The following is a 16816-nucleotide window of genomic DNA, read 5'->3' as shown; positions in this document are numbered from 1 at the left end:
GTAACTGGTTCTGCCGGAGGCCGGCGCCTCGTACTCTCGGCTGCCAGAGTGGCCCTTGTCCGCATGCAGGCTGCGTCAGCTGCTGCCGCCGCCTCCACTCTCCAGCTGCCTTGCGGTCAAGCTGCTGCCATTGCTGCCCCCAGACGAGCTCGGCTTCTTGCTGGCATGCTCCCACACCGAGTCCTCTGCTGTCCGCAAACGCTTTGCCTTAGCTGGAGAACACTCTTTTCTCTTCATGAACTAACATTTACATTAAAGATCTTAAAGATTTACCATCTTGGGTTATACCAGTGGTCCCTCAAGCTCAGCATCCTGTGTCTATCTCGCAGATTCCCAAAAATTAAATCCAGTCTGTGTTGCTCACATCCAGAGATGCATGATGGCTTCCCTAAATATGCCTGAGAAGAATTAAATAGAGTTTCCATGAACTTATCTAAACTGTTTTTAACCTTAGCTATGCTCTTCACCCCCCACCGACACTGCAGCCGTTGAGCCAGTTGGAAGGTTCAGAGGGAAACCTCTCCAATCTTAAAATCTCTTTCCTTTGGCTCCGCAATTTCCTTCTACCTGCTGCTGATGCGACTGAGAATCCCCTTAGGCGTAGGAGAACACTCTGCCCCTCACCGACATGAAAGAGAACTCTGCCAGTCTACTCCTCTACAACACAATAATCTCAAAAAAAAAAGTGCCTGCCTTTCTCCGGTAGCAGTTGGGAGGATTTCATCGGGCGTGGAAGCACGCTCCGCCCCTCCCCGACGCTACAACCCGCTGAGCCAGTTGGAAGACTCAGCGGGACAGTTTGAATTTCTACCTGCCTTTCTCCGGTAGCAGTCGGGAGGACTTCATCGGGCGTGGGAGCACACTCCGCCCCTCCCCGACACTACAACCTGCCAAACCACTTAAAAGGCACAACCCTAATGGCGCACAGCCGTTCAGCACACCGTCTAATGTGCAAGACAAAGGCGCCTTAGCGAGCGCCTTTGCGAAATGACCGAGAAGCGACTGAACTACCACAATTTCAATCCCACCTAACCAACCTACAGTTTGGTTTCATACAGTCACACTACTAGACACACTTACTCTCAAAATGTTAACTACACCACAAAAACACACACAAGCTATCTTACTGATTGCCCTGATTGTAGCCAACTGGAAGGCAACAGCAAACAACATCTTCCCAATACCAACTAATGGAATTCTCCACCCATCCAGACGAATCACAACAGACAGAAACACAAACTACCAGACTTACACCTACCACCCCAATACACAAATAACAAGAAGAAGACTGACTAACCCCTACAAGACCAAAATGCACTCTCACCAAAGATCGCTCATCTACCCAAAAACAACTCACAGCGAACCAACAAACTACACCAATCTCACATGTGCATACTTAAACATAAGAGCCATAGGCCCAAAAACAGAACACATAAAAAACTGGATAGAAAGGGAAAAACTAGACTGCCTCTTTCTCATTGAAACCTGGCTTACTTCTGAAACAGATCCCAGAATAACAGAAGTTTGCCCTAAAGGATACAAAATGATAGTGGTCTGCAGAGAAAACAAAAGAGGAGGAGGAATTGCCATCATAACCAAAAACACTATAAATCTAAAAATACAAGACAAAATTATTACCCCATACATGGACTTACTAGCCTGTCAACTCTCAGGCACCTCACTCAAACTGCATGCTTTGCTACATAACACCGGGAAACTGGAACACAGCAAAACCAAAATTTGAAGACTTTATCTACCAAAATTCACTAACGACAACTTACAACTTAATCCTAGGAGACCTAAACCTCCACTTCGAAAACCAAAACTCCAAACAAGTAGAAATCTTACTATCTTACCTTGAGGCCTTAACATACAAGATATTAGACCCTCAAACAACTCATGAAAAGGTCACCAACTCGACATTGCAGCCTACATGACCCAACAACCCACACAACCAGAAATTCACACATCAAATAGAAACTGATATCGCTCCCTCTGGTCAGATCACTATATATACTCCTTCAATATCAATTGGACCAACAACAAAAGCGAACCAAACACACAAAAAATAACTTACATCTCACGTAAGCACATCGACCCCACCAAATTCTGGACGAAAACAGACGCCATAATCTAAGACTATAACCCCAAAAACTTCATCTCACAATGGAACCAGCTAAGTGCAGCAACCCTAGATGAGCTAGCTCCAGAACAGAACAAAAACAGAATCCATAGAAAATCTGACAAATGGTTCAACAATGAACTACCGTACTCCTACTAAAAAGACAAAGCAGACAACTAGAAAGAAAATGGAGGAAAAACAGTCTGTAAGTTTGTCGGTCCAACCCATTATTTTTAAATTTTAAATAGTATGTCTAAATGTATGTTTATTTTTATTCTATTGTAACTCGCTTAGTAAATGTGAATAAGCAATTTATCAAATCAAAATAAAACTTGAAACTTGAGAAAACTGAACCAAAAATACAAACAAAAATTAAAAGAAAAATGAAAAACATACTACACAAAGCAAATAGGAGAAGAATCCCAAGACACAAAAAATACTATTACAACTACTAAAAGAACTCACAGACACCAAACCCTACCAGACAAGAAACAACGCCCCCACACCCACAGCCACTTTCTTCAAAACAATGCCCCCACACCCATAGCAATATTCTTCAAAGACAAAATCGCAACTATAAGATCCACCTTCTATGGAACACCTATGCACTTAGAAGAGATCACAACACCCTCCACAGAAGAAGAAGCAGTTGCAATAGACAGAACATGGTCCCGCTTCTCACCAACACTATGGTCAGACTTCAACAAACTCTACAACAAATAAAGCCACGCAACTTGCGACTTCAACCACTGCCCCCCATAGCTATTGAAAGCCTCCAGTACACTATTTCGCACCCTACTCTTGCAATGGATACAAACCCTACTCACTGACGGCCTTTTCCCACAAGACCTCAGTGAAATCATCATCACTCCAATCCTGATAGACCCCAAAGAAGAAATAGACTAACCATCCAACTACAGACTAGAGAGCAGCATGGGAACGGGGACGACGGGAATCCCGCGGACCCGCGGGGATCCCGCGGATTCTCCCTTCGGGTCACGGGGATCCCGTGGGGACGCCACCTAGGGTCGCGGGGATCCCATGGGGACGCCCCTCGTGCTCTCGGGGATCCCACGGGGTTCAATGCCTTTCCTACCTGCCCTGCTGCGAGGCCTCATCTTCCATTTTCTGCCTGCCCTGCTGCAGCACACATAGCCAATCGGAAGTCTTCCCCGATGTCAGCGCTGACGTCGGAGGGAGGGCTTAAGCAAAGCCCTCCCTTCCTCCGACGTCAGCGCTGACATCGGGAAGACTTCCGGTCGGCTGTGTGCGGCAGGGCAGGTAGGGAGAAGGCAGTGGCGTACCAAAGCGGGGGGCGGTCCGCCCCGGGTGCAGCCATGGGGGGGAGTGTGCACAGCCGGTCAGGTCCCCTTACCTTTGTGGCGCTTCCCCCGATCGACCGACAACAGGCCCGGCCGACAAACCTCCCTGCCCTGTAGCCACGAATCTAAATTACCTTCTTACAGCAGCTTCAATACTCCAGCTGCTGTAAGAAGGTAATTTAGATCCGCGGCTACAGGGCAGGGAGGTTTGCCCGACCGGGCCTGTTCTGTTGTCGGTCATGTGGGGAAGCGCCACAAAGGTAAGGGGCAGGATAGGAGAAAGGGAGGAAAGGTGGAGTGGAGAAAAAAAAACGCTTAAGGGAAATGGGTAAAACTGAGTGGGGAGAAGGATGCTGAAAGCACTGGGGAAGACAAAGGGGTGGAGAAGGACGCTGAAAGGACATGGGGAGGACGGGAGGGGGGAAGAAGGACGCTGAAAGGACATGGGAAGACAGGGAGGAGAAAGATGCTGAAAGGACATGGGGAAAACAGGGGGGAGAAGGACGCTGAAAGGACATGGGGAAGACAGAGGGGGGAGAAGGATGCTGACAGGACATGGGGAAGATGGGGGGGGGGGAGAAGGACACTGAAAGGAAATGGGGAAGAGAGAGTGGGGAGAAGACGCTGGCAGGGAAGAAGACAGAGATGCCAGACTATGGGGGGAGCGGAGAGAAGAAGATGGCTGCCAGACCAATTTGGAAGGGGGGAGAAAGGGAGAAGCACAGTAACAGAGCAAATGGAAGACGCAAAGAGAAGAGAGACAGTGGATGGAAGGAATTGAATGAGAACATGAGGAAAGCAGAAACCAGGTAACAAAGGTAGGAAAAATTTTTTTTTTTTTTTTTTCCTTCAGGATAAAGTAGTATAATAGTTGTGTTGATAAAACTTTATAAACATTAGAGGCTCTGGTAGAAACCCATTTACAAAGTATGTATTCTTCCCAATTAATATTTCCAAATTAATAAAGTCTTTTTGCTTATTTTTAAATGGGTTTCTACTAGAGCCTTTAATTCAGTAGCATAATTAACTGAAATAACTATTTCTGAAATTTATAGGGATGGGCGGGGACGGAGGGGATTCCTCGCGGGGACGGAGGGGATTCCTCGTGGGGACAGAGGGATTCCTCGCAGGATGGGTGGGAGTCCTCACGGGGACAGGTGGGACTTTGGCGGGGATGGGTGGGGACGGGTGGGATTTCTGTCCCCGCGCAACTCTCTACTACAGACCCATAGCCTCAATACTACTTTATATCAAGCTAATGGAAGGCCTCGTAGCCAAAGTCCTAAACTCATACCTAGAAAACCACAACTTACTCCACCCAACACAATCAGGCTTCAGAACCAACCACAGCACTGAGACCCTACTAGGCTCACTCATGGACACCGCCAGACAACACCTCAGCACTAGCAAAAAAAATGCTAATTATCCAACTAGATCTCTCCGCAACCTTTGACCTGGTAGACCATAAGATCCTTCTATAGATACTGGACTCAATAGGAATCAGTGGTAAGGTACTATCATGGCTTAAAGGATTCCTACAATCTAGAACATACAGAATTCAAACAAACAAACAAAAATCCAAGCCATGGTCTAATCCCTGCGGAGTACCCCAAGGATCACCTCTTTCTCCCACACTCTTCAACCTATACATTGCCTCCCTCGGCTCCTACCTAGACAAACAAGGTCTTAACCTCCTATAGCTATACAGACGACATCACCATTCTCCTTCCTTTCGATCAACCAGCACCATCCATGGCAGACACAATACACAGAACACTTAAAACAATAGCAACATGGATGAAAGACCACAAACTAAAATTAAATCCAGACCAAACAAACTTCATCCTACTCGAAAATAACAAAACCCCAACCGTAACAAACCTTGTCATAAATTCTACAACATACCATATCCAACCCACTTTAAAACTCCTGGGAGTGCTAATAGACAGAGGCTGTACAATGCAGCCACAAATCAACAAAACAATAAAAAAAAAAATTCACAGTCATGAGAACCCTGAGGCAAGTCAGAAAATTCTTTGACAGAAAACAATTCTAACTCTTGGTACAATCCCTAATCCTAGGTCTAATAGACTATTGCAACATACTATATCTCCCCTGTACAGCAACCATGATAAAACAACTAGAAACAATACAAAACACAGCCCTAAGAATGGTCTACTCACTGAAGAAATTCGACCACATCACAGAGGCATACCACGACTCATACTGGCTCCCAATACAAGCGAGAATACACTTCAAATTTTACTGCCTACTATTCATCCCAGCCTATTGGAACAATCGAACATAAGAACATAAGCAATGCCTCTGCTGGGTCAGATCTGAGGTCCATCGTGCCCAGCAGTCCGCACACGTGGCGGCCCAACAGGTCCAGCAGGAAATTGTCCAATCCTTTCTTAAACCCCAGTACTGTACTCTGCCCTATTACGCCCTCTGGAAGCGCATTCCAGGTGTCCACCACTCATTGGGTAAAGAAGAACTTCCTAGCATTCGTTTTGAATCTGTCCCCTTTCAACTTTTCCGAATGCCCTCTTGTTCTTTTATTTTTCGAAAGTTTGAAGAATCTGACCCTCTCCACTCTCTTTATGCCCTTCATGATCTTGTAAGTCTCTATCATATCCCCTTCTCCAGGGAAAAGAGTCCCAGTTTCCCCAATCTCTCAGCATATGAAAGGTTTTCCATACCTTTTATCAGATGTGTCGCTATCCTCTGAACCCTCTCGAGTAACGCCATATCCTTCTTAAGGTACGGCGACAATATTGGACTCCAGATGCGGACACGCCATCGCCTGATACAACATCAGGATAACTTCTTTTGTTCTGGTAGTAATACCCTTTTTGATTATACCTAGCACTCTTTTTGCTCTCTTAGGGCCGCTGCGCACTGTGCTGTCGGTTTCATTGTCATGTCCACTATTACCCCCAAGTCCCTTTCTTGGGTACTCTCCTTCAATAACATCCCTCCCATCGTATAGCTGTACCTTGGGTTTTTGCTTCCCACATGTAGTACTTTACATTTCTCAACATTGAACTTCATCTGCCATCTCGTCGCCCATTCCCCTAGTTTGTTCAAGTCCCTTTGCAGTTCTTTGCAGTCCTCTTTAGTCCGAGCTCCACTAAATAGTTTGGTGTCGTCCATGAATTTTATTATCTCACACTTCGTCCCTGTTTCTAGATCATTTATAAATATATTAAATAGCAACGGCCCAAGCACCGAGCCCTGCGGGACACCCTCATGACCCTACTCCAGTCCAAGTAGTGGCCCTTCACTCCTATCCTCTGTTTCCTACCCGTCAACCAGTTTCTGATCCACCTATGTACGTCTCCTTCCACCCCATGGTTCTTTAGTTTCTGAAGTAGGCGTTCATGGCGTACCTTGTCAAAGGCTTTTTGGAAATCTAGATATATGATGTCTATGGGGTCTTTTCTGTCCATCTGTTTGTTAATTCCTTCGAAGAAGTACAATAAGTTTGTTAGGCACGATCTCCCCTTGCAGAAACCATGTTGGCTGGTTATCAGAAGTTTATTTCTTTCAAAATATTCATCGATGTTGTCTTTTATCAGTACTTCCACCATTTTCCCTGGAACCGAGGTCAGACTCACCGGTCTGTAGTTTCCCAGGTCACCTCTTGATCCCTTTTTAAAGATGGGCATAAAGTTGGCTATCTTCCAGTCCTCCGGAATCACGCCTGTTTTCAGGGATAGATTGCAAATTTGCTTCAGTAGTTCCACTACCTCCTCCTTTAGTTCCTTCAGAACCCTTGGATGGATTCCGTCCGGACCCGGGGATTTGTCAGTTTTTAGTTTTTCTAGCTGCCTGCGTACGTCTTCAAGGCTCACTTCCATGGAAGTTAATTTTTCTGCTTGATCTCCATTGAAGATTTGCTCAGGTTCCGGTATGTTGGATGTGTTTTCATTCAATCCACCTCAACCAGACATAGGAGAACCCACGCACCATTCACACACCCTCCAACCAAAAACGTCAAAAGAAAAAAACTGTACAACCTCCTAGCCACTCGAGCTGCAACATTCGACCTCCAACTCTACAACCTATTGACCTTGACCATAGACTACAAAGCCTTCAATTAAGAAATAATAACCCTTCTATTCAAAAAACATAAAACCGAAATAACACAATCAGAAATGTCCCAAGCATCACCTACAACTACTACATATGTACTTCTAATATCATGACAATTCAGATGTAATCCTTAGCAACTCAAAGAAATGTACAAACTACTCCCTAAATACTTCTAATGTCCTAACATTCCATTTGTAATTCGCCTTGAACCGCAAGGTAATGGCGGAAAAGAAATCCCTAATGTAATGTAATGTAATGTAATAACATGAAGAAAGACCTGATGAAGCTTGAAGAATGGTCTGAAATTTGGTAGCTAAAATTTAATGCTAAGAAATGCAAGATCATGCATTTGGGCTGCAAAAACCAGAAGGAACGGTACAGGTTAGGGCAGTGGTCTCAAACTCAAACCCTTTGCAGAGCCACATTTTGGATTTGTAGGGCCTCAGAAAAAAAAAATAATTAATGTCTTATTAAAGAAATTACAATTTTGCATGAGGTAAAACTCTTTATAGTTTATAAATCTTTCCTTTTGGCTAAATCTTAATAATAATATTGTAATTTATAGCTAAAGAGACATATGATCAAGAAACTGTTTTATTTTACTTTTGTGATTATGATAAGCATACTGAGGGCCTAAAAATAGTGCCTGGCGGGCCGCAAGTTTGAGACCACTGGTTTAGGGGGAGAAGGTTATCATGCCGCTGTACCGGGCCATGGTACGCCCTCACCTGGAGTACTGCTTCCAGCACTGGTCGCCTTACATGAAGAAGGACACGGTACTACTCGAAAGGGTCCAGAGAAGAGCGACTAAGATGGTTAAGGGGCTGGAGGAGCTGCCGTACAGCGAAAGATTAGAGAAACTGGGCCTCTTCTCCCTCGAACAGAGGAGATTAAGAGGGGACATGATCGAAACATTCAAGGTACTGAAGGGAATAGACTTAGTAGATAAGGACAGGTTGTTCACCCTCTCCAAGGTAGGGAGAACAAGAGGGCACTCTCTAAAGTTGAAAGGGGATAGATTCCGTACAAACGTAAGGAAGTTCTTCTTCACCAAGAGAGTGGTAGAAAGCTGGAATGCTCTTCCAGAGGCTGTTATAGGGGAAAACACCCTCCAAGGATTCAAGACAACGTTAGATAAGTTTCTGCTGAACAAGAACTTGTGCTGGTAGGGCTAGTCTCAGTTAGGGTGCTGGTCTTAGAACAGAGGGCCGCCGCGTGAGAGGACTGCTGGGCATGATGGACCACTGGTCTGACTCAGCAGTGGCAATTCTTATGTTCTTATGTACTTAAGTGAACGATGGAAAAGCGGGACTTGGGTGTGATTGTATGTGATGATCTTAAGGTGGCCAAACAGGCTGAAAAAGTGACAGCGAAAGCTAGAAGAATGCTAGGTTGCATACGAAGAGGTTTGGCCAGTAGGAAAAAGGAGATATTGATGCCTCTGTATAAGATTCTGGTGACACCTCATTTAGAATATTGTATACAATTCTGGAGGCCGCATCTTCAAAAAGATATGAAAAGGATGGAGTCAGTCCATAGGAAGGTTACTAAAATGGTGTGTGGTCTTCGTGATAAGGCGTATGGGTACAGACTTAAAGATCTCAATACTTTGGAGGAAAGTTGGGAGAGGGGAGATATGATAGAGACGTTTAAATACCTACATAATAAAAATGTGCATGAGTCAAGTCTCTTTCATTTGAAAGGAAACTCTGCAATGAGGGGGCATAGGATGAAGTTAAGAGGTGATAGGCTCCGGAGTAATCTGAGGAAATACTTTTTTAAGGAAAGATGCGTGAAACAGTCTCCCAGAAGAGGTAGTGGAAACAGAGACTGTGTCTGAATTCAAGAGGGCCTGGGATAGGCACGTGGGATCTCTCAGAGAGAGAAAGAGATAATGGTTATTGTGGATGGGCAGACTAGATGGGCCATTTGCCCTTTATCTGCTATCATGTTTCTATGTTTCTATACTCCCAAGGTTACTCTAATGATGCATGCCAGCCTTTTCGGCTGGAGAGCTCACTACAATGGCTGTCTGGTTTGGGATATTGGTCCCAGTCTCAAAGGAGCTGGTCTATCAACAGGCTAGAACGTCATGTCATTCACCTAGCATTGAAAGAGCTAGAATTAGTTTTGGAGAACAAAGTGGTGGTCAGAGTTTACTCACCAATGCCACCGTGGTGGCCTATGTCACTAAGCAAGGAGGCACTCGTAGTGCATCTCTGCACCAGGAAGCAATTCCGCTGTTCCACTGGGCGGAAGCCCACCTTCTCGTACTCAGCAGCTCATGTTGCCGGAGTGAACAACATTCAGGCGGACTATCTCAACAGGCAGACATTGGACCCAGGAGAGTGGTCTCTGTTCTACTGTGCCTACTAGGCCATTGTTCAGAGATGGGGTCGTCTGACTTTCGACCTCATGGCAATGGCAAATAACGTAAAAGCACCCAGATTCTTCAGCCAAAGATATGAATCAGCATGTGTTGGTTAGTCCCTTCTGGAGCAGTACTGAAACCCATCTCAGAAACTCTCAAAATCTGTTTTGTTAACACCATTCAGAAGTCTGTTACCATTCTGAATTGACTCCCCAGTCATTAGTAGCAGTATAGAAGCTTTCAATAAACAATTTACACGAGACCGCCACATAATAAAAATATGTCCTCATAAAGAATAAATAGTAAAAGATTTATGTTTGAAACATGCTATGGTGACATACACAGGCAATTATTATATTGAACTTTCATAAGCATCAGTTTTTAAATATGAACAACTTTTGATGCACATCATGCTAGACAGCATTTAACAGAGAGAGTGGCACTGTAAAAGATTATACAGTGATGTGACTTCTTGCATGATTATATAAGTTTTATTATTTTAATTTTTTATGATTATAATTATGACTGTATTTTTACATGTACGTTTGATTTTTTTATGTTATAGTCATTACCCCTGATGCAGCCTGTGGGCAAAATGTGGTCATGTTGGGTCATTGATACTAATAAATCAGACTTCTTGTTATTTGGATTGATTGACTTCTTTTATTTGGACTGATCTGCTTGTTGGTTTTGTACATAGGGCAAAGCTGAGAAATTGTCTACCTGTAAGGAACTCTCCAGGGTATCCCAAAGCTCTTCAATTAACAGTGTGTTGTCTAGGTGCAAGGGAAAAAATGTAGTCCAAGACCTAGTGCCGCTCTTAACTGAGCCTTGGGTAGCCAGGGTCTGCAGGGATTCCAATTTCAATTCCCACAGTAAATCCATGATAATACCCAGTGACTTGAAAAGACCGCTCACTGTGAGGGGTCCTCCCCCTGATCAAGGGCCACCCCCATTCCTCCCAGTCTCTATCTGACCCCCATTCCTCCCAGTCTCTATCAGTCAGACCCCCCCACAGTGAGCGGTCTTTTCAAGTCAGTGGCACTGCTGGGTATTATCATGGTCCTGATCATTCTCCTGCTGGGGGGTGGGAGGGGGATAGTCCTCTTCCCTCTTGCGCAGCCCATGGGACACCAGCAGAAGGTGTAGGAGAACCCTAGCAATTTAAGTAGACTTTCCAACTTAAGCTTATGAAGTCTGGGGTAAAGCCCAGAAGGCTCAGAAGACCCCTGCTGAGACTCGGCTTGATCTCTCATGGGCTCCGCAGCGATTATGCTGCTGTGCATTGTGAAGTTGTTATTTAAAGGCTCTGAGAGAGATTTCTTCCCTGAAAGGTGAGCCTCCTGGTTCCTCAGCTCTGGAGATATCAGAGGAGGCTCAGCACATGGCTCGCTCCTTCCCTAAAATGCCCTGCAGCACGTTGTGCACGGATGCTCCTCAGCCGGCCATCCAGCACCAAGCTGGCATGATACAGGGTCTCAACAAAGGAGTGACTGTAATGTGACGAGAAAGTGGGTCGCAAGCCTGCGTCCACTGAGATGCCAGGGTCAGCTGAGGAATTCTGAGGTGAAGTCTGACATAAGGAGTCACGTGTACTGTGGAGGCCATGTGACCTAGGAGTACCATCATCTGTCTCGCTGAGATTGAAGAGCGGGAAGACACTGCATGACAGAGTTGAAGAAGAGCCTCCAGACGTTGTTGCGGAAGGAATACTCATAGTTGGATAGTGTCCAGAACAGCTCCGATGAACTGTAGATTCTGAGAGGCTGAAGTTGGGATTTGGGAAAGTTGATTTCGAATCCCAAGCTTTGTAGGAACCACTTAGTCCGTTGGGTCGTTACAATAACCCCCTGAGATGTTTAATCCTTGATGAGCCAGTTGTCTAGGTAGGGGAACACCTGAAGACCATGGTTCCTTAGAGCTGCTGCTACCACCACCAGGCACTTGGTGAACACTCTGGGAGATGAAGCCAGGCCAAAGGGTAGCACTCTGTATTGGTAATGCAGATTCCCCACCCGAAATCTGAGATATTGATGGGAGGCCAGAAGAAAGGGAATATGAGTATAAGCCTCCTTGAGATCCAGAGAGCATAACCAGTCGTTCTGATCTAGAAGGGGGTAAAGGGACGCCAGGGACAGCATGCAAAATTTTTCTTTGACTAAAAATTTGTTGAGAGCCCTGAGATCCAGAATGGGTCACAGATCGCTCGTCTTCTTCGGAACTAGGAAGTAACGGGAGTAAAACCCCCTGTTCTGCTGTTCCAAAAGAACTGGTTCGATGGCATGGAGATGAAGCAGAGCTTGAGCTTCCTGAAGAAGAAGGGGGGTCTGGGATGGGCTGGAAGGATACTCTCTTGGAGGAAGCTCTGGTGGAACCTGAGTGAAATGAAGAGAGTATCCTTCCCTGATTATTGACAGCACCCAGAGGTCGGATGTAATGGTCTCCCATTGGTGATAAAAATGATGGATACGACCTCCTAGGGGGGAAGAGAGGACAGAGACAGAATGATGGAGGTTATGATCTGTTTTAAACAGTCAAAAAGGCTGCCCATCCTTAGGTGCAGCAGAAGGCTGAGGTTTCTGTTGCTTCTTGGGAGGCGCTCAATTGTAAGGAGCTGCCCTTGGAGTATAACACCTCTGGAAAATTGGAGGAGGGCATGAAGGTTTTACAGGAGCTGGCTTAGGCTTTGGTCTGACAATGGAAGCAAAAGATTTTTCGTGTTCAGACAACTTCTTAGTGGCTGCCTCTATGGATTCATCAAAGAGGTCATTGCCTGCACAAGGGATGTTAGCCAGGCGGTCCTGAAGATTAGGATCCATGTCAATGGTGCGAAGCCAGACCAAGCGGCGCATTGCTACAGAGAAAGCAGTGGCCCTGGCTGACAATTCAAAGGCATCATAAGAGGACTGAAGAAGATGCAATATGAGTTGTGACAGAGTAGCAATAACTTCTTGGAATTCGAAGTGCTTCTGTGTATCCAGGAAATTGAAAAATTTGGGAAGAAAATCAATGAGGAACTTGAGATAAGTAACGAAGTTAAAATTATAATTAAGGACTTTGGAGGATATCATAGCATTTTGATAAAGACGACGTCCAAACTTGTCCATAGTTTTCTCCTCCCTTCCAGGGGGAATAGTAGCATAGACTCTGGAAGGATGGGATCTCTTTAAGGAGGACTCCACAAGAAGGTATTGGTGAGACAACTGCGAATTCTCAAACCCCTTACAATGTAGAGTTCTATACCTGGAGTCCAATTTGCCTGGAACAGCAGGAATGGTATAAGGAGTCTCCAGGCAGCGTGTGAAAGTCTGAGACAAAAGTTTGTGAAGAGGAAGCTTAAGTGACTCTGCAGGAGATTGAGGGAGATACATGACCTCGAGATACTCCTTAGAGTACTTAGAACCAGCATCTAATTGAAGTTCTAGGTCATCAGCCATCTGGCGAAGAAAAGCAGAGAAAGACAGCTGATCCGCTAAGGCTTTGCCTCAAGAGGGACTCGAGGACCTCGAGGCAGCCTGGGTCGGAGGCGAAGCCTCTCTGGAAAAATGACCATCAAAAGAATATGGAGTCTTGGATGAGGCAATGGAAGCAGCTGAGTCCTCGAGGTCTGGAAGCGGAGACCTCAATTGAGGAGTTGGTGGTCTGGAAGAGCTGGAAGGTCTGGAATGAGGCCTAGACGAAGAAGGTTGCTCTTTGGAAGAAGACCTATGCCTGGATGGATGCCTCGATGAAGGCCTTGATCAACGACGAGAGTGGTATGTGGAAGCACATCTCGAGGATCGAGGAGACTTCGCCCTAGATATGAAAGTAGGCAATGTTACCGGTGAATGGATAGGGCTAGAAGCAGTAGATCGAAACTCAGGAGGTTTGATGGAGGAATCTCGAAGCAATCCCAAAGACTCTGCTCCTTGTATGGAGTGTGAGGATTCGTCGAGGCACTCGCAAAGAATCTACTCCTTGCATAGAGTGCATAGATGCCAGACCAGACACTTGCAAAGACTCTGTTCCTTACATAGAGTGTATAGGTTCAGCTCGAGGCAGAGGCAGAGGCTTGACCTCGCGGGAGATTGCTGATTGCCCAGGCTGGATTAGAGAAGAGAGCGTCAGCCCAAATTTGGTCAGTAACTGAACAAACTACTGCTCTAACATGGTCTGGAGGGGAAGCCGGCAAAGGTGGATTCGCGTCTGAAACCGGACCACTTGCTGCGGCTATAGGCTCCAAGGTTGCAATGGAAATGTGCTTCAACTTAGAAGTCTTGGAAAGCTTGAGGACCACCGCTGGAACCTTCTGCTTAGGTATCTGACCTGAGGGAAGCTCAGGGGAAGAGACAGCAGGTTTACTTAAGGACAGAGACATCCCAAATGAGGAAGGTCTGATGAGGCTCGAGGTTGGAGTCGTGGAAGCAGGAGGACCCTCGGTGGAAGATGGGACCGAGGCAGCGCTCAAGGTCGAAGGTGTGACTGAAGAGTTCATCCTGAACAGTTTCTCCACTAAAATCTGACGACGTTTAAGGGCTCGAAGTTGAAGAGTAACACAGCGCTCGCACGAAGTCCTTAGGATTATGGTCAGGCCCGAGGCACCAACGGTGTGGGTCCGTGACTGAAATCGCATGCTGGCACTGGCTACACTTCTTGAAGCCCATTGCTGGCCAGTACATAGGAGGAAAAATGGCCGCAGCGAAGTCGAAACCCACAGGCTGCGGCCATGCGTCCTGCCCCGCCAGTCGAACAAAGAAAAATATAAAGTCTTTAGTTTTTTTGTTTCGAATTTTTTTTAAACTGAAAGAAAGGAAATAACACAGCGATTCACAATGAAAAGTAACACAAACTGCGGTGAGAGAAGGCACGAAGAAGAAAAGTTTGGCGCAGAGTGTCAAAGACGGACTTCTCAGCTCCACGGAAAACTGAGAACTGAGGAGACTCGCCCTGCGCTGGGCGGGAAGGCACTCGCGCATACGTGGTGCGGCTGACTCGAAACTTCTATGTTTCTACAAGCAAGTCTGCTTGCAAGGCTGTCCGCATCCAGGCTCCATGGATGACGTCACCCATATGTGAGAATAGGCTGCTTGCTTGTCCTGGGATAAACAGAAAGTATGTACAAGACAGAGAAGTATGCACGAGAGAGGATCTATGTATAAAGATAAGGATTGCTATATGTTTTGTAAGAGGAAACTGTGTTCATGCCTGCATGTGTGTGTGTATGAAAATGTGCACATAGGAATAAGTGTGAAAATGATATAGCTTGCATTTTTATTATGGTATGTGTGTGTGTGTGTGAGAAAGAACATGGTACATAAAGACAAAGAAGAATTTCTTACCTTATCAGAAACTAGAGCAGACATTTCTCGTTTGCCTCTGAATTCTGCAGCTGCTCAGATGGATTCAGACTGGAGATTTATTTCCCTGTTCCTGGAAAGATGAATTAAGGTGGCAGGGTGGGCTGATTCCTGAGGGTTTCAGTTAAAGTACCTCCTCTGGTGATGGGGGGGCTGATGTGCAAGGATGTCTTTTCCTAGTAAGACGGAAAGTTTCTGCTTTTCTCCTAATCTTTTTTTTTTGGTGGGGGTCTCTGCGGAAGAGATTGCAGCAGAGCATGCGTAGTGCTCCTTAGTTGAGGTCATGTTGTGGAGATCCGGCCTTTTTAAGGTGGATCTCTGGAAATGTCAGGTTGCTGCAGGGTGTTCCAAGCAAAGGGACAGGTAAATCAGGTCTGTGGTTTGGAAAAAAAAAAAAAAAGGCAACAGCCCTGAAAATTCCAAGTACAGTGCCAAAGTAGGAATAAATAGTTCATAATGATAAAGGAATCCAGCTTTCTGCTGAACTGAAGGTATTTTATATTGTTGACCCTTTGGAGCTCAGCCGAGAATATAAAGCATAGGACAAAGCTCAGTGGGTGCCAGTTGGTGCTGAGCACCCCTAATAATAAGCAAACTCCTTCATTGTGTCTCTCTATTTATTCATTCATTCAATTTTCTATACCATTCTCCCAGGAAAGCTCAGAACGGTTTACATGAGTTTATTCAGGTACTCAAACAATTTTCCCTGTCTGTCCCAGGGGCAACTTTACTTTAGAAATGTTTGCTGTAGAAGCAAAACTAATCTTTTAGCACAGAGCAGGAAGCGTCTCGATTTTGTTATAAGGTGGTTTCTTGAAGAGAATTAAATTTTCCCGTGTCATCCTAAATCTGTGGTACAAGTTATTAGGGCAAGTATATTTGGTGGAGAGTATGTTGGCTTAACATTAAATTTTATGCCACAGATGCTTTATTTGGTTGCTGGTTTGGATTCTGTTTTATTGATTTGGCCTACAGTGAGTGCAGAGGTGAAATTAGGCATAGGGAATCTTAGGTGTGCATTGTATATGGTTAACTAAAGGCCAGGATTGTTTTCTTCTGAATTTATGCTGTATTTTATGTTGGCTGTAAGGTTGTTACCGTTTAACCTCTGTAAATCACTTTGTTGTCAGAAAGAAGAGATGTAAATATAGAGATGACTAGACCCTGCCTGATGTCTTAGTGCTGTGATTCAACACCCCTATGCAGTGCAAAGTTATGAAAGACAAGCACAGGAATGTCCAGTCTCTGTCCTAGAGCCTCAATCTAGTTGGGTTTTCAGGATTTCTCCAATGAATATGCATGAGATTATTTGCATGCACTGCCTCCATTGTATGCAAATAGATCTCATGTATATTCATTGTGGAAATCCTGAAAACCTGACTTGGCAAGGGCCAAGGGTGGCCACCCCTGGTTTAGCTCATCAAATGAATCCCCTGCTGTAAGTATCACTGCACGCCATTGGTCTGGGTCCAGGTATAGACACAGCTATACACAGCATAGGCACCAGCTCTGTGGGTGTTTGAGCAAACCTAATACTTTTTTTCCAGTAAATCTGTGTAGATCTTGG

The 16816-nt window shown here is 45.3% G+C and overlaps 1 protein-coding gene across 2 annotated transcripts in view; it reads right to left on the bottom strand.

The window, feature by feature from the left end:
* LOC117347032 (oocyte zinc finger protein XlCOF6-like) overlaps positions 1 to 15515 on the bottom strand; it is a 49860-nt gene extending 34345 nt beyond the window's left edge. Inside the window, exon 1 of one of the 2 annotated variants that reach the window (XM_033917328.1) lies at positions 15232 to 15515. In XM_033917328.1, coding sequence (XP_033773219.1) covers positions 15232 to 15255 — 24 coding nt within the window. In that variant the 5' untranslated portion in view covers positions 15256 to 15515. The remainder of the gene's footprint in view (positions 1 to 15231) is intronic. The other variant, XM_033917338.1, reaches the window with a different exon arrangement.
* Positions 15516 to 16816: the final 1301 nt, after the last annotated feature.

Source organism: Geotrypetes seraphini, chromosome 1 (assembly GCF_902459505.1).
Source record: "Geotrypetes seraphini chromosome 1, aGeoSer1.1, whole genome shotgun sequence".
Taxonomy (NCBI): Eukaryota; Metazoa; Chordata; class Amphibia; order Gymnophiona; family Dermophiidae; genus Geotrypetes; species Geotrypetes seraphini.
The sequence above is the reverse complement of the archived record's forward strand: the minus strand, read 5'-3'. Positions and strand labels throughout refer to the sequence as shown.